The following is a 22,925-nucleotide window of genomic DNA, read 5'->3' as shown; positions in this document are numbered from 1 at the left end:
TCCATTATGCCGTTTTTCGTATACCCAACTTACGATGAAGCGATAAAGTATAGATGTGCCAGGATATTACCTTTCTAATGTCTGTTGTCGGTAAAATAATGAAAACGAATATTGTAGGCAGTTATATCGCTCTCTACAAACATTGTAACACTACATTTGGCTCAAAGCTCTTCCAGTTAAACTTTCATTCATAAGTGATATGTCTAATAATAATTCACCGTGGATTTACTAAAGGAAAGCATTTAGGCAATGCTTTGAATGGCTAGATACCACTATTATCATCAACTTGTTTAGCAAGTATCACATCTTACAAGAGCAATCATTGTAATGGTAGTATTAATAAAAATAATTAATGATATCAGAAGGATACAAAAATGAACATTCTCTGTTTGTGATCAATGGCATTGTAGGTAGACTATAAGAACTAGCGTTTTATGATCTTTTCATTTTGTAAGGCGAATGAAATATTAAGTCATGTAATTGACAATGAACCATAAAATAGTCGGTAATATAGCCTTAGGTAGCTTGTTAACGACAATAAGACAACGATTACCTTGAAGACACTTGTGCTCAATCGTAGTTGCTTATTAGCAAGGCTAATTACAGTACATTAGGCTAAATCAACTTATACAGCTATAAACATAACGAACAAATTGAATTTGGTGACTATAATAATAAAGAACATTTAGTTTACTATCAATAGAAAAGGCTAAACTATTATGTCTTCGGTTTTAAAATCTCATGAACGTAAAAATGATAATATACAGTACTTACTGTATATTAAGAGCTTTATTATCATTGTATCGCAAGTCTCCTGTACCTATTTATAGAAGATATAAATAACTGAAAGTTAATGGTAATAATTTTGAAAGCTAGCTTTCAGTTTTGTTACTATTTCGTAAAGTAGCTAACACTACTGTATTGAACGATCACTAAATTTATCATTCATCCGGAAGTCGATTATTGGACAAGATACATGATTCGAAGTTAATTATGGGTGACAGAGCAAAAAACTTACAGTTAGAATGTAAAACAGTGAGGATATAATAGTTGCTTGCCAGATTATTTTGTAGCTCAGTATGTAATTAACTTTTGACAGTTATACCATGATCATAAATATTTTATATTAATAATTAATAACTAAATCCGTTTTTGCTCGCGTACGGTTACTTTTATATTGTTTATTTTCGAGCAGTAGTAAGCTAACTGTAGTCATAGATCGTGAGTTCTGTTCATACATGTGAAACATTTTTTGTATAATTGCGGCTTTCTATGTGTAATGAATGGCTTTTAACTCCTACACTTCGCAATTCACCAACTTAATAGTATTATGCCATCTTGCCAGCGATATCTATAATTACTTTATTGAAGAACAACCGACTATTTCTACGTCAAATAGTGCTTTATTTCCTATTACTATCGCACTTTGAAAACATTTAACGACTATAACTAGCTGAGAACACTACAGTACGGTCACAGGAAAGATCACATAGCGATGTGGCTGACATAAGTGTATTACCTGATATTTAATTTAGGATCGAACTTCAAAGGATGTTTCACCTGCCTATGAACAATACCTCACTTCTTTACAGCATAAGAACAGGTGCCATATCTAACTTGCCGTATAATTTTCATTCCACCTTCGATATCTTATAGCTGTGTATACGTTATCTTACGTTAGACTTATGAAAAAAATGAAGAAAAAAGATGATAAGCAGTTAGAAAAAGAGAAAAGAGAACAAGGATTTGTACTTTATATCAATGGAGCTAACCTAGTCAGCAAATTCAAACCTCAAGCTCCGCCACCTAGACAAAATCTTTCTAGAGTATCTAGTCGTGCTAGAACTGCTCCGCAGGATATCTTGAGTAAGCTTGCTATATGCTAATGAGAGCATTTAATTGTGCTCCACATTTTAAAGAATTCGTAATAAAATTTTGGCGTTAGTTAGTGCGTGTTTTGATCTCAATCTGGAGTACAATGGGCTATGCTTCAATATACATAATGATATATTAAATAAATTTTACAGAGGATACTGACTGGGTTCCAATCAATTTTGGAGATGTGGACCAAATAAATCCCGAACGGTAAACTAAGCCAAAGCGAAATTTGAAATCGGCCTGATTCACATCGAATTATAGTTAATACGTAATATTTGCTCTCGTAATCTAATGTAATTTAGGGTCAAATCTGCTCCGGCCAAACATATAAGAAAAGGATGGAGTCAGGTATTTATTAGCTAATATCTGTTTCTAGAGTAGTGTGTCACTATATAATTACTATTGTTTTGTGTCTTAGCAATCAATTGAAATAAAAGCAGAAACTGGCGAACCCTTGCACGCCCCGGCCAACCGTTAGTTTTCAATTTTGGACTTACGGATGTATTTCTATAATCTCTCTACAACATACAGCGATAATTGCATCTGCATAAGGGCTTGTAAGACTTTAATTAACTGCAATTATTGTTAATTCCCCGAAGGACAAATTCCAAATCCAGCTTCTACAACTTCTGCAACAGCGAATGATGCTAATCAGTCGTCTTCGTCCCAAAGTAAAGCCGATCAAGTAGATGAAGAAATGCCAAGTGACAATGACGATGATGTTGAAGACGAAATTACTGAAGATCTTGGTATTAATCAACTTAGACTTAGTTATGATGATCTAAAGGTAACTGTTGGGATAAATGAACGATACGAATTGTATTTCGGTAAAATTTAAATCTAGTAAGAGTGTTCATAGTGTATAATTGTTTGTTTACTAGACATTAAGACGAAGTTTAGAAGCTGATGCAAATATTAGAGCAAGTTTACATGAAGAAATTGAGGTATTATTAATTCCTGCTTAAAAAGTATTTAGAGATTGATTTAAATTGGAGATTGCTTCATCTTAATCTTAAAATCTTAGGAAGAGATAGCTGGAGATGATGCTGATGATGATCATGAAATTGAAACTGATGAGGATATTGAGGAAACAATTGAGGAATCAGTAGATGATACTCCGGTAGTCAAATCTTCTGAAGAGCCTCCGGTCCAGATTCAAGATAGGACGTTCTTATTAGACTTTAGCAGTTCCGTTAGAAGTAAGAGATAACCATTAATTTTGCTATGCTATATAGCATTAGTTTAATGCCATGTTTCTATCAATATTCTTTTGATTTGTGCTATAGGAAGTAAACAATTAAGCGTTGCAAGGTAATCTCATATTTTTAGAACTTTAAGATTTATACTGTACTATAAGTTATTATAATAATGTTATACCATGGTTACACTTACGTAAGATCTTTGTTTGCAATCATAGAAAGAAAACTGAATCAACTTATCAAACTAAAGATGATGACGATGCGTCTACGACAAGGTAGTGACGATATTATATACCTTGAAAATCGTGTGTCTTAAAAAATACTTAGTGATAAGCTGTTTATTCAGTGCGAAAAAGGAAGAGTATCAATCAAATATTGGAGATGACATAAAAAGAGAAGGTATATTTTATGATATATGATTTGTCTTACTATTATAAATCTTTACTTGACTATTAGGAGGACAAAATCCTATAGGGTTAGGCGGTCGCTAAATAGTTGTTTTTTATAATTACTCTAGATGATCAACAAGACGGAAATACAAATGTAGAGAAAAGCACATCGGAGGTACTCTTACTATAATTCTGGATTAAATCTTGACTGATATTTACGGTATTACCTAACAAGGATTGCGATTGTGAATTTAAAGTTTATTAACAAATTATATTATATTTTAATCAAAAGGTGGCAATTCAAGCTACATCAGAGGGCCTAACCTCTAATACTCTTCACCAGGTCGTCGATAAAGTGAAACAGTTACATTCAAGGTCAGCCTAGACTAAATAATTTATTTAGTAGAGTGTATTAATTTGCTTGTAAATTAGATGCAAAAATAAGAGCATAGATGAACTAAAATTTTTACTCATGACAATGATCTCTTAAAACAGTCAGCAACGACGATTGTTACGGATGCTATCCAAACTTGGTGATAATCCATCGTTGCTCTCAGTATATGCATCAACTTCGGCTTCTCAAGTAAGTTGATGAGAGAATTAAACAGGCATCTTAAATATTAATTTTTGCGTTGTTGTAACCATGGTTTTGATTACATATTTATGTGTATACGTAGAATGATTACACTAATAATGATGAGGAATTGGTAGAGAATGCAAGTTTTAAAGTAGTAACACTTGAGATTTTGTCAAATTGGGGACATCCGGATAAATTAGGGATGACCGAAGTAAGATTAATTATTATTAATGCAAATTTGCGGATTAATTTAATTTTTACGGATCAACTTATCCTCTGTTTGTGTACTTTGTACAGGTACAATTCTATGACGATTATTCAAATAAATTGATTATTAATAATGTCGGTGTGATATTGCAAGGCGAAGAATTAACATCAGCTTCATTACCGAATATTACGAATGGAAAAACTAAGGTTCACGTTACAAGATCTTCAGTTTCAGATAGCATAACTAATTAGAAATAAAACACGCGTTAATATAGATTCTCTAATGTTAGCTTTTTTATATTTATATAGACAATTAAAACTAAATATATGTGGTCCATTCCATATAAAAAAAGCGATACTTTAGTGCTCCATTTTTCAGTGATGTCAAGTTCTAAAGCGGAAAATTTTATTTTATCTAAAGTAATGGTATGGAATTACAATAAAAGTTTGAAGGTAGGGGTTACTTTCGTAAAGAAAGAGTTACATATCAGTAGTAATGGCAAGTGTTTTTTTCAGGATTTAAATATTGGAGTTAAAGATGCTAGAATATTTGTTGATGATATATTAACCTGGGAAGGAGTATTAGAAAAAGTGCGTGTGGTATTTTATATAAGTTTACTTATTTCATAATATTTATATTGAAGTGTAGGGTATATTCAAAGTGTGAGCTTACTTGAAACAAGATATATAACTTCGTTTATAATATTTAATTCTCGCTTGTTGTTAATTTAAATTATTTAGGGATGCGGCAATCAAGTGTTCGAATACGGTCAAACTATAAATTTAGTCACTAACGTAGCTATGCCAAACCTTAAAATTATGGTAGAAAATGATGAATTTCTAGTTAACGAAGACAATCAACGAAAAAGTCAAATGTAAATATCTGCAAGCTTAGAAATAAGATTATGAAATAGCTTCTTGTACGTTTCCATGCGATCTTAATGATTTAGATTACATACCAGGCGATAAGTATGTTTACTAGATATGGCTTGATGGACTTTTTCGAGTTTGCGCTGATCCTAACTGGAACTGAATATTGTTTTCTCTAGCTCGGGTGACGTTCTTTCACTAAAGGATGTGAGGAAATTAATCTCGAAGAAAACTGGTGAGACGGACAGTTTAACAGGAGGAAAATCAAGCGAAATAGTATTAAACAAGAGGTACCATGTCTGACTTTTGACTGATTCTCGCGCCAGAACTAGATATAAAGTAGTTAGATGAATAGCCATTTTATAAGCCGAATTGCCGTAGATAATTCTTATACACGTTTGCAGAGTATACAGTACACTGTAGTACAACCTTCATTGTATGTACCATACTGTAGATATACGAGTAAAATGTTCTAAAAAGTTCTTCGATCTATTAATTTTCTTACGACGTTTGGGACTGCAAATTCAGTAATGTAATGATGTATTACTTAGTGCGATATTGTAAGATCAAACAGTAATTCTGAGTTTAGCTACTGATTTTATTGTAATATGTATATTATACAGCTACACGGTCAAGGCTGCTAGTCCGGAACAGCCAAGTAAACATGAATTAAGTGAAGATATGCCCTCAACTGAGCCTACTGTTGTCCTTGGGAGGTAAATTAGTGCAAGCTAAGACTCAATCAATCATGATATCACTTAATATTACATTATTGCTATAACGTAATGCTTGGAAACCTTTACATTTTTAGCACTGAGGTGTCAAAACATACGTCCTTATGGTATGATAATTTAAGGAGTAGTCGCAATTCATTTCAAGAAGAGTAAGTCCTGATTGCATAATGAATGTTATTCTGCGTAATCATGTGTCATCTAGATAACAGTCTGACTTAAAATTTTTCTATACTTGGCACAGGTCCTCAATGAATGAAATAGATTCATTTCAGAACCCAAGTTTAGGTAGTGATATGACTTATAGGCGTGTAGGAAATGAACGTTAAGTTTAAAAGGAAGTTTATAGTTGATATTAGGTAATAAAATGTTTTGTTACAGTTAACATTACAGTTGATGATAAGAGTACTAACAATAGAAAATGGGGAAATTTAACCGATTTGTATGCTGTTGCTGAGAAGGACTCTGACGACGGGTACTGAAATTACTGATGATTTTAGAACATAACGAATTTTTTTATATTGATAATGCTTGCAATTCTGTTGATTTTTTTAGTTCTCATTTGCTTTGCTATACCTATGAAGTCCATTATTGACGATTAAGTGTATTTCATATATTTTATTTACATTGTATTTGTTGATTTTATACGTTTTTTAGGGACAGCTCGTTGGAAGATAATATGCAAAAAATGACCAAGGTAATGTAATTTAAAATGTTTGATGGAGAAATAATGTAATTATTTTAAGCTGCGATTTATGGAACTTCGTTTACTTTGTAGCTTTCGATGAAAAGCGCACCGTTATCCGTAACTAAAAGTGGCTCCTGTGATGTTTTTACTCAGCTAGAAGTAGGTTTACTCATTAATGGTCAAGCTACCAGTGTATTGTAGTTAATTATCAATTCATATTTATAGGAATTCGCTGTCTCTCAAGGCGTTGGAGGTACTTCGCGTAGAGGTTCAGCTCCATCAGCGGGTAAACTCTTACATTTACTAGGATAAGTTTAAATCAGCTTATCTGTGTCATAAAACAACTTTCGTGATTGTACCTAAACTAGTCTATCTACTCTTATGGTTCTCCGACTAACTCCGGAGATCCTCAGTAAGGGAAAACTAACTTATTCCTATACGATAGTAATCGAGTCAAACGATAGGTTTAGGTTAATAAATATATTTATTACTAGCCCGTTTACGTTTGTACCAGTGTACTCTACGTTAGCCTCAGTGGAACTGAGATGAAAAATTAATAATCACACAAATAACCCCGGTGCTAATCTTTCACATTAACTTATATAATGTGCAATACAGGCTTACTATAAATCCGACTAGACCGAGTGTTACTTAATACTTGCCACTAATTAATATTATTAATTAGCAAGTTCACTTATTTATCACACATTTGTGGTGCTATCTCACCATTAGTTCTATTGCCTACTTTGGCATCATTAGTTAATTAATTAATCGCAATAAGCATATTATGACTCAATTCAAAGTCATAAACAATAATAATATTCAATTAACAATTGAAGATTGTTGTCTACAACACGACAATCTCTAATAATATTTTTAATCACACGACAGTATATCATTACAGTTATTCTACTATCGTAAATTACTACTAGTTATATGCAAGGAGCATCAAGCTCCGTAACAATCTGATATTTAGATTTCTTGCTTTCTTTGCACTGTTGTAAATAGGGTCAATGTATGACGCTTATGCAAAAGGAGAATCAGTATCCGCTCACGCATCTTCTGGTGGTCATCTTGACTTATCCAGTGCTGGTGTTGAACCTAGTTTACAATCGGCTAGGGAACAATGGAAGTAAGCGTAACTGTTGGACCACCAATAAATATTGCGTGGTAAGCTGACCATAACCTTTGTGTTCCTAATATTTTTACAGAGAGCAAGAGTCATCATTGGAAGAATCTTGGAGTTCACTGACTTATTTTAAAAGAACTCAGAAAGGACGCTTAGCAAATACTATGGAATCTGAAGGTAAGGCAAATATTGACTTAAACTGTTTGTCTTGTTTCATAGTGGTCCAATTTATTGAGCATATTGTCTTGATTGAAAAATATTATTTACTATTTTTTCTCTAAAAATTTTTGTAGACATTAATACTGAAGGCGATGATGGCAGAGAAGTTCTAGAGTATGTAGACCAAGTGAAAGCTATTCACATTGAGATCTCACTCCCATTCTAGTAATCAACATTTTTGATCTATGCAATGTAGGGCTGCTCCTGCAGTATCTAATTTTGAGATACCTACTTTACCATCTGGACAACAGCTGATTATTAATATCTTATCAACTTGGGGCGATAAGCACTATGTCGGATTGAACGGTATTGAGATTTTTGCGAGAAATGGTCAACCACCTTCAATTTTGGATGTAAGCAGTCGTTATAAATGTAAATGTAATACAGTAATTATACGAAAGATATCGTCGTAACTGAAGCGAACTGAAAATGTTGATAGATATCAGCCGATCCAGCAGATATCAACATATTACCTGGTTATAACAAAGATCCAAGAGTTGTCAGTAATTTAATCGATGGAGTATATAAAACTAGGTGAATACGCCAATTAATTGGCATTTTAAAAAATATGCATAATAGATATATTACAATAGTAAATAGCTCAATCCTGAGGCATAGTTATGACTTTCAAACACAATTTTACTCATCTAAACTCTTATTTATTTTTAATTATTACTGTAGGGATGACATGCATCAATGGCTAGCGCCTTTTACTCCTGGAAAGAATCATTTTATTACAATTCTCTTTGATAAGCGTGAAACGGTTGCCATAATTCGATTATGGGTTAGATATGACGTTGTTTCTATTCATGTTTAATAAGCTATATTAGGTTAAATAATATAGATTTAGTTGTTTAGGATGGAGTTTACTGAAACGTAGACTTGAACTTTGGCAGTATTAAATGTGAATAAATTTTACTGATAAAAACATCATTTAACCTACATAATGCAGAACTATAATAAGTCTCGTATTCACTCTAATCGTGGAGCACGTCGAGTTGAAATATTCTTAGACGGTTATAAAATTTTTGATGGTGAAATTGCCAGGTATGGTGAATTGTTAGAAGAAAAAGTTTGCTTGGAAATACATTAATGAAACTTTTAATAAATTCTTAAATAGAGCTATCGGTGGAGCGTTAGGGGGAACGGCTTCTTTTGGTGATGTATGTATCTATTGGTGGATTGTCTGAAATAAATAGATGTTTGCTAATTGATCATATTAGTCAGCCTAGAAATCGTTTTTGAATTCCTTTATTTAAAATAATTAAGTAAAATTAATTGAGTAGTTGGTGGAATATATCTAATATTTCATTATTGTTGCTATCGGTTTAGACCATTCTTTTTACTACCGATGAAGACGTATTGGAAAATATCTCCCAATTTGACCACAGTTTTGATGGGTTATCACCTAGAATCGCAACAGATTCTGAAGATGAAGAAATTGTATCGCAAATAGATGCTAGACCACCAACCGCCGACTTGGGGATGGAAAGTGTAGATGAAGTAAGCAGAAAGTAAAAGTATCTTCCTGATGGATGAGATTTTGTCCTTTGTAGATATGTGTTAATCTAACAATTTACTTACACTTATAACAGCCACTTACGGTAGGAATTGACACAGCAACAGTAGGTTAGTACAGTTGGATTAATTGCTATTTATCTTATAGAATTGAATTGTCGTTAATTTGGCCGTAATAGATAAATTTGTTACTTATTAGGAAATTCTCCAAGGATGGAAAGTACTGAAAATGTTTGTGGAGGTAATAGGAATTGACATTTCTTTGATAATATCAAACTGTTTTAACTGTCTTCTCTTACTTAATAGTACTGCAGTTTAATTTTGTTGATACCTGGTCCGATCCGCATTACTTGGGCCTAACTGGGCTAAAGATCCTAGGAGCTGATGGAAACTCACTAGAACTTAACGTCGACATGTTAAGTGCTAATCCTAGAGATTTAAATGATCTTCCAGAATATGATGATGATTGTAGGACTATTGACAAGTAAGTTAAGGATATTTATGTTACCGTTGACGAGATGAAATATGGAACTGAATGCGCTTAAAATCACTGAAAATTCGATGTAACTTATTAGGTTGGTTGATGGAACAACAATTACAGTTAGCGATGAGCATATGTGGTTAATACCCTTTACTCCTGGTCGGAATCATATATTAACGATAGCTTTTAGTCAGAAAGTAAATATTATTGGTTTTCGAATCTGGAATTACAATAAATCATTAGAAGATACCATAAGAGGGGTTAGAATTTCATATGTAGAAAGATACATTAGATACTAGGAAGTTGTCAATTACTAAGATTCTTTTATCTATTGTGAATAATTATAAATAATAGGCGAAGATCGTTCATGTTAGCTTGGATGGTGTAGTTGTATCACCACCGAGTGGATTTTTATTAAGAAAAGGTCAAGATCCTTGATTTATTTCCTCTTGGAAAATTTTAAATGTTAATTGCAATAATTGATTTATCTATACCCTTACAACCTGAAGAAGTTGCTACGTGTATTAATCGGTGCTGTACTTCTGTTGCACATGTATATGTCATATACAGTGCGAATAAACGTAACTTTGCTTTCCTAGAGAAGCCACTAATTCTATTTCAACTTTCTGTATAGGACCTGGAAATATGCACTACGATTATGGTCAAACAATTATATTTGATGCTTCACCAGGACATTCTCCTATATTTGATAAGAGTGAAGATCAGATTGCACATCGAAAGTCGAAGTAAGATTTCATCCTTTTTCGTATCTATACGCTTAGTTTTCGGTTTTTACTCTATATTAAACAGTGCTTAATTAAATTATTAGGCGCAATAAATTAAGTCTTAATCAACTTGTCCCAGATTATGAACCACTAATGATGCCGTGTGGTTGTAAGTAATGATGTGATAGTTACTAAACTATGCTAATCGTTATGTTTTGAATGGTGGGTTAACATCATCCATTACTTATTTTTTGATAGTCGTATTCAAATTTGAATTATTGTCCACTTGGGGAGATCCTTATTATATCGGACTTAACGGATTGGAACTTTATGACCGCAATGGAGATAAAATTCCATTGAGTCCAAATAGTATCTTGTAACCTTGTGTCGCTACTAATATTGTGTTGGTAATCGTGAATGTATTTGTAAAAATTATGTTATTTTACTGTTGGTTTTAAGTTGATTAGGGTATCATTTATATCGTAGAAAGAATTCTATTTTTCCTTAATTGACGAACAGATATTACGGCTTATCCTCATAGTATTAATTCGTTGGAAGGTATCACAGGTGATATTCGAACACCTGATAAACTTATTGATGGAATCAATGACACATACGATGGCCATCACTTATGGTTAGCACCAGTCATTCCTGATACAGTAAGTCATGAAGTTGATTCGAACGGGTAGTTTCAGTATATCAGCGATTACGATATGTGCTGCAAAAATTGAACTTTTTATATTTGGCCTTCGTGACGAAGTAAAAAATATGTAGTAAGAATTTTTTAAGCAACGACGAATTAATTATTTTTCAACACCTTTTAAACTAGATAAATGTTGTGTACATTGTATTCGATCGTCCAGTTACAGTATCGATGATTAAACTCTGGAATTATAGCAAGACATTTAGTAGGGGTGTCAAAGAATTTGCGGTAAATAATTATATTCGATCTCAATCCGTAATTTATCAATGCTGTGGGTTGATCGTACCATGTGTTTCTAGGTATCCGTCGATGATTTATTGGTATTCCATGGAAATCTGGGACAAATCCCGCAGGGTGCGCGGGGCATAATACCTACTGTCGATGCTCCAGTTCCTCATTTTACTATTTTATTTACGGATGATTTTGAGATTGCGGAACCAGAAAGCCAACGCGTCTTAAGGTAACTATATCAGTGATTAAATCAAAAAATGTGCGTATTACTGCATTGTTTGAGTCACATTTTCCATTCTTTTGTAATTTATTTAGGTCGAGCTTTGGTAGTGATCAAGATGTACAACTTATGAATGACCATTTGCAAGTTGAGGATGGAACTAAATCCAAAGTAAAGAAAAAAAGTAACGCAGTTGTGGATCAAAGTAAGTGACTTTTTACCATCGCTCCAGACTGTCATCGAGATTTAAAAGAACGTGTTACCTAACTTTTTGATAATTCTTAAGGACTTGATAAAGTTATAAAAGGCTGCAATAATTATAATTAAGTTAAGAACACTGTAGCCAAAATATTTTAGTCAGAATAGTTGTCCAATGTTAGATGATTACACGTATCATTTATTGTTACAGATCTACGACCTGGAACGAGTGTGCAGGAGGGGCACGAAAGGAAAAGACATCGATAGCCTTAATTTATTGCCCTATCTACTAAATTAATGTACGATATACTGTAGTAATTGTAATCTATAACAATTTGATATTACAACTTGGCCTAAACACAGTAAACATTGCTTGTTTCATACTTTATCTCCTTAAAAACTACACATTACTAGTTTGCTATTTGATTACGAATGATGCTAATCATATCCTTTAACCATAGCCATATTAAAATATGCAGAATGGTATTGGATCTTAAGATATTTATTCCTGAACTTTAATAATTAATGTAAAGCCTAATCTACCGTTACAGTAGTATAGCTATTCCAGTGAGACTTTTATGGTAACTTATTAATTTGCTATCATTTAATCCGATTTTTAATCACTTTTTTACGTTTTCTCGGTTTGTGTAACATTGTGAAAGGAGAAAAAATTGTTATGGTAATAAAGTACTCTTTTTATTATTGCAAATAATGGGAATGAGGTGGCTACGGCATTATTAGTGATTAATCCTAACTGTACCGGTAGAAAAAATTTCTACGCTTTTTTAATTGGTACCAAAATTACATTAGTCGCACAACAGCATATCAACAATAACCATAAATAAGAAATGCAATCCAGAGCAGATCTACTTCATTCTACACCAATTCGTTACATTTTCTTACTAGCTTAACATAAATTACCAAAAATTGGCCTTACCAAGTTGAGATTTTACACCGATTCGAGTAAGGGTCTACGGGGATATCGTATATCACATTTACACAGAAATACATTACCATGATATATATGTAGACGAATGATTGATAATTAATAGCAAAGTTAATGCTGCATTCAATGCATTATAACTTTCATAAGTGTGATATTACATAATGATTCCTCAAAAAGTTGACTGATGCATTCCAAAATACGTGTTCTAATCTCATACTACTATATAAATAAACCATGATATGAAATTAAACTTATTATCCCGACCTACACGTAAAAGGTTTGCTGTGGAGGAAATCTTGACGACTTACTGTTGAATACGTAACAAAATCAAGAGAAGTGGGCCATGCGGCACACTGTATCAATCCAGAAGATCCAAGCGTAATTTGAACTGCTGACTTTCAATCGTAATTGCTCCTAATTCACCGAGGAGTTCGGCTAAATATGTTGAAGTGGTACGAGTAATCGAGTCAGGATATATGATAAAAATAGCAGAATACAAGTTAATGATCTAGTTCGAATAATCACATCGCGAGCTAATTTAGTTCGTGACCAATCTCTAAATAGCCTACAGTACTTATTCAGTAAACTAGATGGGAATATTCTTTCAACATGCAGTATCTTGGTTAAATCGATGATTAAACTTGGTCATTTAAATACTAATTCTACGTTCTGTAGACATGGAATATAAATATGACCGATGACCATATTTAGCGATTATAGAACTCGCATTTTATAACCACATATAAGGTGATCAAATCTATGAAGATTACGAGCTATATCAGTCCCATTTAGTTAAGTGTCAAGGGGACTTGCTTATAGGGTAACTAATTAATCTCGAGAAATATTTCAGGCTCCTAATTTTGTCTTCCAATAATTGTACAGTATATAAGTTGCGGTTACAACCTGAAATTGTCTAATCTGAAACCTCTAATGATACAGTTTATCACTGGTATACGCGTACAATTATTCTTGCAAATTTTAATTGATCTATTTATCATTTAAGCATCAATTGATGCCGTTATCTTACCATCATGGTCGTCATTAAAACGAACAGTTACACTCTTATTTTCAGTATCTAAAGACATCCATTTGATCGAAGCCACTTGGGATAGCTTTTCAAATAACGTAGACGAATCGTATTTCAATAAGATATTATCTATGATGATCACCTGCAGCAATAAAGAATGTCTGTTATGAGACAATTTGAGTACACATGTTTACGGGCATCCAGCTAATTTTAAAACTTGCTACACTATTATCTCAACTCGAACAAGGACCTATCGGCTAAATCTGTTCTCGATACAGGCCATGCAAAGTACTGCAGTCTATTAATTTACTTGCGCTGACGTACGTAGACGTGGTAAGCTAAAGGGGGAAATAACCTACAACACTGCAGCATTACCAATCCTCTTTCTACTGGTTTTCCATCATCGCAAGTGTCCATACGACTATTACTCAGTGATTCTTTGCAGCCAACAAAATAGAGCTGCATTATTACAATGTCTTTGCTGCCATTGGTTGAGATCGGTCTTTGATATTCGGATATTTTAGCACTAAAGTCCTAATGGGTTCTTTTATAGTAATCATTTCTATTCATTGCATCATATTGACTAATATAGTGTTGCATGTTACAATGCTGTAGCACTTTTTCAAGTACTTTAGTATGCAGATTAAAGCATGGAAATAGTGTTTCCCACACAGCTACTGGACCTACCGCTACAATTTGGCGTTGTTGTTAATCCGATAGAAAATAACAATTCATTACTGGCGACGAAATGGTGCAGGTATGTGAAGTTCAAAAGCTGCAGTGGCAAGAAAGGTTTTCCTTCCTTGCGCTCTCTCCTACATCCTAGGAGTCTGAGATTGTAAGGTGAAGAAGATATATCTAAATCCGATTTCATATTCCCTTTCTATCTCTCATCTACTGTAGCATAAGTCCATTTGTAAATAAGAAATTGGCCTGCTAGACCAATTCTCGGTTCTTAAGTTGGCCTATTGCGCCGACATGGCGACGGGATAACCCAAACACCATGTTGTCTTCTTTCAAGGATTACTATGACTAAACTACCATCTAATCTCATCGTCATTGAATACCATACAAGTAGAAATACTTACGTAAGATTTGCCTTGTTTAGCAGCCATGCCTTGAGCGTTTTGAGGAGATTCTAGTGCAATAGAAGCAATTAATCATATATCCAAATTCGAAAAGTGCAAAAGGAAATGCCGACTCGAGGAATGCGCCCAACAGAGGGGATGAAAACGTGCGTTATGACTGCGCAAACGTATTGCGCAGTGCTAGATTCGAAGCAGGATTGCCCATTTTCCAAGCTCTTCCTGCAGGAGGAGAGAGGAAGAGGCTAATTAATTAAGTTAAGAAGGTATAAGAAAGCAGATAGTGCTGTAATGAGCTTGTAGATTGATTCTTTCTTCGCCTCGAAGCTGATTAAGGCAGCAAAGGAAACAAATAAAGCAGTTGTCTGCAGTCAATACTGTTAATATTGCAGTAGATCAGCAAGTAAGACTGTCAAAAACTAGATGAAGTGGTCGATTGCAGACTTGCAGATTTTATTTCTTCTTCGCCGGTACGGCAACGAAGCCAATTGAGGCAGTAAAGTAAACGAGTAAAGCAGTTACCTGCAGATAAGACTGCTAAAACTAGATGAAGTTGTAGATTTCAGATTTGCAGAGTTATTCCTTCGGAGCCGGTATAGCAACGAAGTCATTTAATTAAGGCAGGAAAGAAAACAAATAAAGCAGATCCGACTGAAGATGCGATCATAACTAGATGGAGACTTGCAGACATGTAGATCTATTTCAACAAAGCCAGTGGAGGCAATAAAGTAAACGAATAAAGCAGTTACCAGCAGATAAAGCTGTCAAACTAGATGAAATTACAGATTTCTGACTTGCAGGCAGGCAAATTTATTTCAACGAAGCCAGTTGAGGCAAGAAAGTAAACGAATAAAACAGTTACCTGCAGATAAAGCTGTCAATTTAGATGAAATTACGGATTTCTGACTTGCAGATTTATTCCTTCTGAGCCGTTACGGCAGCGAAGCCATTTAACGCAGGAAAGTAAACAGAGCAGTTCAGACTGAAAATGCCATCAAAACTAGATGGAGTTGGAGACTTTAGCGAGACCCTGAAATACCTTTTCTCAGTACTTTTCTCACTTCCTGCGCTACGCTATGAGATAGAATCATATGAACAGTATCATAGACTAATAATTGCTAACAGTTCATCATAATGTAACGAATGGAATCGCAAATTTTTGCCTATGACCTATAGGACTGCTGCATAGTGCTCCAATAGACCCACATCTATCCTTTTGACTCTACGCTTACCTTCCTCCTTGGCTATAGGAGATTGTCAGTATCTGAAATAGTATTGTAGGTAGGTGTCGGGCAGGAGAAAGCTGACAGTAGGCTTGTAGTTTTAGTTTTCTGTAGTAGTTTAATTTTCCTCGTTACCAATTTCAATCGGTAACAAGGACGAAGCCAATGACTTCAAATGAGTCCAGGGACCTTACTAACTTTTTACTGCTCCATCTGGTCATGAACTTAGCTGCTGGCTACACTTGTCTACTACTGTACCATTTGAAGAAGCCACTGCATATACTAGGCTACCGTGGCTGAGTGTTTGCAAATTAGGGCAATGGGCAAATTTTTTACATTACACAGTCATGCCCAACAGAAGTAAACGACGATAGCTGGCATGATTTGTATCATAAAGGTAATGGAAAGATTATATTTGCCCAATAATTGAGTCACAATAGAGCGAAAGGATATTTTGTGTATACAGTCAACTACCTACATGATCGACCTGAGATTGCTCGAGTGCAAATTGCCCAATATTTAACTTATATAGATATGTAGTCAGAAAGGATAAATTTACCATATTTTGTTATATATATAGAGTTTATTACCATATGTGAAAGATTACAAGCGTACTTATATGGTATGTTAAAAGTTATAGATGGCGCAAATTGCTAAATAATTAAGTTATAACCAACTAGTCGAAACTTTGCATCACCATCATCATCATTTCTAGGTGTCGTTTTACATAGTGTCGAGATAGCTAGTTGATGAAGAATTCAATCATATACATAGATAGATTTAATTTTGTCCGTCATATTAGCGATGAATAATAGATGTAGACTATGAAAGTGTTATTTGAATATTCAATAATAATAAGGAATAAATAAAAAAAAAAATAAAGAAGTCATATATTATGCAGATAGAATAGAATTAGAACCGACCTTTATACTCGTATACGATAATTAGTTGCTCAATATCGAGCACATTAGAGTAGTCAAAATGTCCTTGTTGGAAGAATAGTATAATCAGATCTTGAATACGAAAAGTTTCTACTCGTTAGCTCTGAAATCGTTGTGCAAATAGCGCTACCTGATAGGCGTTTTATGAAACTACTCGTATTCTAAATTGAAATCATGGTTAATACATAAGAGAAATATGAGTAGACAATTTGATGAGGATTAGCTGTCATTACCGATAACATTGCTGTAATGGCACTTCCATGCTTGCAATTAAAATAACTCGAATACAGTTTATATCCATTACACGGCTCATTCATTGATAACGTTCTTACTAATAGAAAATCATAATAATATACAGCGAAATTATATTGAAAATAAATGTGATACAGAATAATTCCATGATTGAATCCACTTAAACGTGATTAATCGATCTTAAATAAAAGCTTATTGATTTTTTTATTTTCTATTCTATAATAGTAGACTGCACCATAGCAACAGAGCAAGAGAATAAATGATTGCTAGTGATTGGCGATAATTTCCTATCGAAGAAGAAGTTGTTCCTGTACTTGAAGTTGAAGTCGTGATGATATTCTAGAGGTAATATGAATATAAAATCGAAAGCATCATGAGAAGATGGATGGGATAAATTAGACTATTTCTAGCTCGAGAAAGTAGCCAAAGAACAATCTCACTACAAGTGTTAAGTTAAGGCGATACGTAGTAAAAGTAGCTGCTTTTCTACTGTGTAGCTATTTTAATTCATCGATCATCCAGCTAAAAATAAAACTAGCGAGCAAAGTAAATCAACCCTCTGGTAACAAGTACTGGTAACTGGTAACAAGTAGATAGATTGTTTGTCTATCTGCATCTAGAAAGAAGTACTTAAAATTCAACGTCTATTGGCAAGCATCCATAAGTAGTAGCGACAAAAAAATTATCATCATTTTTCGCGATAGCAACAATGATAGGACTGTAAGTTAATCAAGTCAATCATAGAAGAGTTGCTTACGTACCATAGGAGTGGTTGCAGTTGTTGGATTTGGTGATGTTATTCCTGATCCTGGCTTAAATGCTGGTAATGGAATAACAGTTCCAACTAATGGGCAAGGATCGGATCGACCTAACTCCATCATGCTAATATTTTGGATGGCCATTGTCAGAGTATCATTATTTTCCAGTGAATAAGCAGGATTACTGAGTACATCTTCTTTGGGCATGTTGAGTAGTGTGGCTAATGCATTGTAGAAGGTGTTGTTCATGGCTACCTTGGAGCTATCCTATAGATCGTTGTAAGGAAAAGAGAATGACTATGAAATTCAAGGGCAATAATCCACTCAATACAGTCCTTAAAATTTATTACCGGTGCCGGACAATTCTTGTCAGAATGCCAATTACTGATCAAGTCCATCGTTGTCATTGCCAAGCACTTTAATACAAGCATAAATAGTACCAAGATATTAAATTCGATCTGAAATAGACTATTTCACTTATCTATTGCAATATCTGGCAGATGAAAAGAATTGATATAAATGTCTATTGCAAGTAAATTAGTATAGAATGGAGGACTTACGCCAGTAAATTCAGTATAGTAAATGCTTTGTAAATCCGTCTGCTGTTGCTGAGATTGAGAAAGTAACTCTTGAGCATTCGTTGCTATGTTAAAGTCTGTGTTATACTTGTAATATTTTCTAACAAAACTAGTTAGTGTGCTCAAGTAGTGCATGGTATATTGCTTGGCCACGGTTAATTTCATCTATTATAATTAATTCATGAGAAGAGAAAGGCAAATTAATATTAAATCATGGGCAATTGGCAAGAACCCCGCAGGTTAACATCAGAATGTTTTAATGTATAAAATACAACAAGTTCTTACTTTAGCCAATACATCTGTCATTGCTGTCACGAAACATTTACATCCATTAACAGAAGCCCATACAGAGCTGGCTTGCCTGTTAGATGTACATGTTCTACTTACATGGCCTAAAAACAAGAGAGAATAGAAGTCTAATGTAAGTATGAGAATAGAAACGTTGAACCTGGTAGTGCTTAACTATTTAACAACAATTAACATTGGTGGGTTGAAAAAATGTCAATGATGACGAAGCATAGTATTGGTATGCATTAAATCAAGGATGAAGAATAGACTAAAGTATAAATGAGAAGAGAGGAGGGTGGATATCGCGGTAATGCCATTTCACTTGGTAATCTACTAATGTTTATTTTTTTCATAAGAGAAACTATTTTCTCTAGAGGAATGACTCAGTTAATCCTAGATTGCAATCTAATATAATTTTATACATACTGAAATATACTAGATGAATAATAAACTACTGAACTTGAATGCACGCTACTTTTAAAGTGAATGTAGCTATCTGTGTTTATGGAATTATTAGAATTCTTACTGAGAGTAATACTGCCTTTCCGCTATATCTGCTTAAGATATCTAATTGAACTTACCATGAACATGCAAATTCTGATCCATTGGCTCTATATCGCTAGTAAATAACTTGCAAGATTCCTTCCTGTTACTTTTGATTGTAACATTAACTTTGGTTGGTTCCCATAAGAAACCACGAGCATAATTCGTCGGGCATGTGTCTTCAATTTCTACAATAGAAAATCAAAATCAAATTTCAATCGAGATCGGATCAGTTAAAGTAGGGATCCAGAGCAGTAGATATATCAAGGAATGCATTATGTGCAAATTCTACAAGATTCGCCCATTAGTATTGTGTAATATGTTTTCTCGTTGCGATTACCTATCTCTGGCTAAGTCGTTTTATAAATTGGTCATTTCTAGGCCATGTACATTAGTAGTGCTTAAAGTAGCCATCATGTATGCTAGTGTGATCCAGCATATTGAACATTTTATAATTGATCTCTACTAGGTCTTCTACATTAGAAGCACTTAAACTAGCCATTATGCATCTTAGCCTGCTCTAGCTTTTTGCTGCGAGAGAATATTACGAATAAATTAGCAAGGCATTCTTACTCATAGGAAATGTAAAAGCAACTTCATGCTTAAATTCTATAGTATGGTACTGAAAAAATTCATCGCGAATAATGGAAGAGATTTAAAATCTTTAAATTAAATACCATCAGTAACAGCGTGATAAAATGTTGGTAAATAAAAAAGCTAAGCTATAGCTTTCTAATATTAGACGACATTAGACTTAATTCTTTCACATCTTACTTACGATTACAATAAAGAAAAGGTTTATAGAGCGTTTAATAGACGATTGTGTAAGGATAAGATTACCCACTTAATAATGCAGGATATATTACTAAGAGCTTGTAGGTTTAACTATTTTAATTAATTCACCTACTTATTTATTAATTTACTAATGATGCCCTGATTTAATTCTTTTCTTGAACCATTGAAGCTTAATAGTTTATCTCGATCATTAGCGGCATCAATTAACATGCGAAAAGCTCAATCATTCACACAGAAAACATGATTATAAATCATGATTGATGGCTTTACCTTCTTTAGCCGGACAATTGGCGATGTTTTGAGTTTGCTGGTAGTCTTGACAACATCGTACCTGATCTTGGATATCATTTTTTAGCGTTGGAAGAATTGCACTCATTAAGGAGGTCTATTATTAACAAAAAAATAAACTTTACTCGTGCATAATGTAGAATATCAAATGAAATAGTTTAACACGAACCAGCTTACAGTATCTACCGTGCAAAAATATAAAAGCATCGCAGTTGAATATGATTCAGTATATTAGAATTAATTAATTTGCGTAATGTATTTTACATACATTATTGCATGCTGTTATGTTGATAATTCGGCTTGCAGCTTGATATAAGCACTTTGATCAATAAAATATGAAGATCAAAGGGTGTAAGATTAGTTCAAGTTCATTATGATTCAGCATCATGCCAGTAGCATACAAATTAACCTACATTAGCGGTCCATATCTTGGTCTTATTCACTTGATATGTACGACCAACATGTAATTGAAATAAGCGATAGACTGTTTCAATTGCATCTTCAACATGAAGTGCTTTACCGAATACTTTCACAGGACGGGTATAGAAAGAATTTTGCAAGATTGCATCCACTTCGATGCTAGAGGAGAAAACGGAGCTATCCAACGTAGTGTTGGTAAGGTTCTGCACAATAAAAATAGGATCGATATCCATATCTATTAGCACAACTTAATTTTTGGTGAGTTATATCAACGCATTAAATTGCTTGAAACAGATTGAAATTTTATTTTGTACAACCTGAACAGACTGGTGTAGTTGCTGCATGGCTGTGAATCGACATCCGCATAAATTTACTTCCGTCTCGTTTCCTAAGGACCATTCACTTCCTGTCTTTCGACATGGCAGTGTTGCCAAGCCACTCAGTACTATGTATTAAACGAATAAAATAAATGCTTATGAAAAATATTTAGTAAAGGAGATCGGGCAAAATGTCTGCTCCGTTATGATTTCAATATTTTTTTATAAGTCATTCCTTAATTCAAGATATGAATATAACGTTGACTTAATTACAAGGTAGGATTTTTATACGGTAGAAAAAGATCAAATTTAGGTTAAAATATGGTATTGGATTATTCTACAGACGAAATTGAATAAGATTTACTTTATAGTTAATGAAATACATTCATTCAAGTTACAATTTCGACATTTTATGATCGATGGTGCTAAAAATTTAGTTTTAAATGGATAAAATTAATAGCATGATAACTTAGAATACACTTCAAGACTTAGAAAGTGGTACTGCTATATCGAGATTCATTCTGTAATAGGCAAATAAATGATTTTAATTTCTTTCTTTACTATGTACGTTTTTATAACTAAATTACTTCCGAACTAGTTTTCAGACTTTGACGATTTAATATACACTTCGGTGCTATGTAATCAATTTCAAAGGTATAGTAGAAGATACGAAGAGCGATGCGGATGAACTTGGATTGAATTCTGAAGGCTATAGTTGAAAGCAAATATGACAGTTATTTTATACTCAGGAACTTATCTCCGCAACACTCTAAATTTATTGAGCTATCTAATTTAATTCCGTAATTAAAATACAAGGAAAACCTGTAGCTAATTTAGCACTCCTTCCATAGCAAATATGCTTTTAATCGATTTTTGTTAGAAGAATCGCATTTTACAATTACTATCTGATCTAATGTCATTTGTTGAAATTTAAAGTGTACATAGTACCAGTAATTTTCATCTTTGAAATTTTTATCATCAAGATTTATTCTCACTGATTATAACCTGTTCCTTTCTATCTTGATAATCCAGAATCATACTATTTAATCTGATACGGTAGTATTACTGGATTAGAGGCTGATAATGATCACACTTTATAAGTTTGCATTTATAATTGAGCATTTTCAAATTTAGTGCTGCTAATTAAAAAGTAACCCTTTGGCATTTTATGTCAGTTCTTGTTATATTGTATTTTTTACCATTTCGATAGCCATATACTTTGCATTTGTACAAGAACGATCTCACTAATTTCCTATTGGGGTTATTAAAGTGAACCATAATATCGAAGAGTTTAGGCTAACAATTAAAATTTTTGCGAATAGAAGTAATTGTATACGTCATATTATCTTGAAGTACCGTTTAGAGTGGTGCATAATCCCGTTGAAGGGGGATGATAGATAGCTTACTGTAGCTAAATGTATTCCTTTGTTTATAACCTATTCAGGATGACCAGCTGATACTAAAATCTAAGATGCTATAACTCAATCGGTAGCTATTTTCA

At 33.6% G+C, this 22,925-nt stretch overlaps 3 protein-coding genes across 3 annotated transcripts; 2 read left to right on the top strand and 1 right to left on the bottom strand.

The window, feature by feature from the left end:
• Positions 1–1,694: 1,694 nt before the first annotated feature.
• On the top strand, positions 1,695–4,502 carry TRIADDRAFT_53959 (uncharacterized protein; the record flags this gene model as incomplete). Its single annotated transcript, XM_002110168.1, has 15 exons — positions 1,695–1,866; positions 2,028–2,085; positions 2,181–2,226; positions 2,297–2,351; positions 2,478–2,665; positions 2,760–2,822; positions 2,903–3,077; positions 3,165–3,189; positions 3,296–3,352; positions 3,424–3,476; positions 3,595–3,641; positions 3,759–3,841; positions 3,962–4,049; positions 4,144–4,254; positions 4,341–4,502. 15 exons carry the CDS (start codon positions 1,695–1,697, stop codon positions 4,500–4,502), a joined length of 1,383 nt encoding a protein of 460 aa, XP_002110204.1.
• Positions 4,503–4,631: 129 nt separating this feature from the next.
• Positions 4,632–12,230, top strand: TRIADDRAFT_53958 (uncharacterized protein; the record flags this gene model as incomplete). Its single annotated transcript, XM_002110167.1, has 31 exons — positions 4,632–4,841; positions 4,992–5,125; positions 5,300–5,410; positions 5,744–5,836; positions 5,932–6,003; positions 6,096–6,139; positions 6,233–6,326; positions 6,509–6,548; positions 6,630–6,698; positions 6,765–6,825; positions 7,548–7,671; positions 7,751–7,845; positions 7,962–8,001; positions 8,084–8,240; positions 8,327–8,421; positions 8,569–8,671; positions 8,840–8,934; positions 9,008–9,050; positions 9,220–9,390; positions 9,483–9,516; positions 9,605–9,646; positions 9,712–9,889; positions 9,981–10,146; positions 10,241–10,310; positions 10,521–10,632; positions 10,716–10,780; positions 11,131–11,270; positions 11,441–11,542; positions 11,614–11,774; positions 11,861–11,970; positions 12,175–12,230. The coding sequence occupies 31 exons, from the start codon at positions 4,632–4,634 to the stop codon at positions 12,228–12,230; spliced, it is 3,087 nt and encodes a 1,028-aa protein (XP_002110203.1).
• A 5,758-nt stretch (positions 12,231–17,988) lies between these two features.
• On the bottom strand, positions 17,989–21,340 carry TRIADDRAFT_53957 (uncharacterized protein; the record flags this gene model as incomplete). The annotated part of the gene is made up of 8 exons (XM_002109649.1): positions 17,989–18,081; positions 18,199–18,462; positions 18,546–18,611; positions 18,756–18,938; positions 19,059–19,165; positions 19,643–19,792; positions 20,670–20,784; positions 21,101–21,340. The coding sequence occupies 8 exons, from the start codon at positions 21,338–21,340 to the stop codon at positions 17,989–17,991; spliced, it is 1,218 nt and encodes a 405-aa protein (XP_002109685.1).
• Between the last annotated feature and the right edge of the window lie 1,585 nt (positions 21,341–22,925).

The sequence above is a fragment of the Trichoplax adhaerens genome, genomic scaffold (genome assembly GCF_000150275.1).
Source record: "Trichoplax adhaerens TRIADscaffold_2 genomic scaffold, whole genome shotgun sequence".
Classification (NCBI taxonomy): Eukaryota; Metazoa; Placozoa; class Uniplacotomia; order Trichoplacea; family Trichoplacidae; genus Trichoplax; species Trichoplax adhaerens.
Note: the sequence above shows the minus strand (reverse complement) of the source record. Positions and strands in the feature narration are given on the sequence as shown.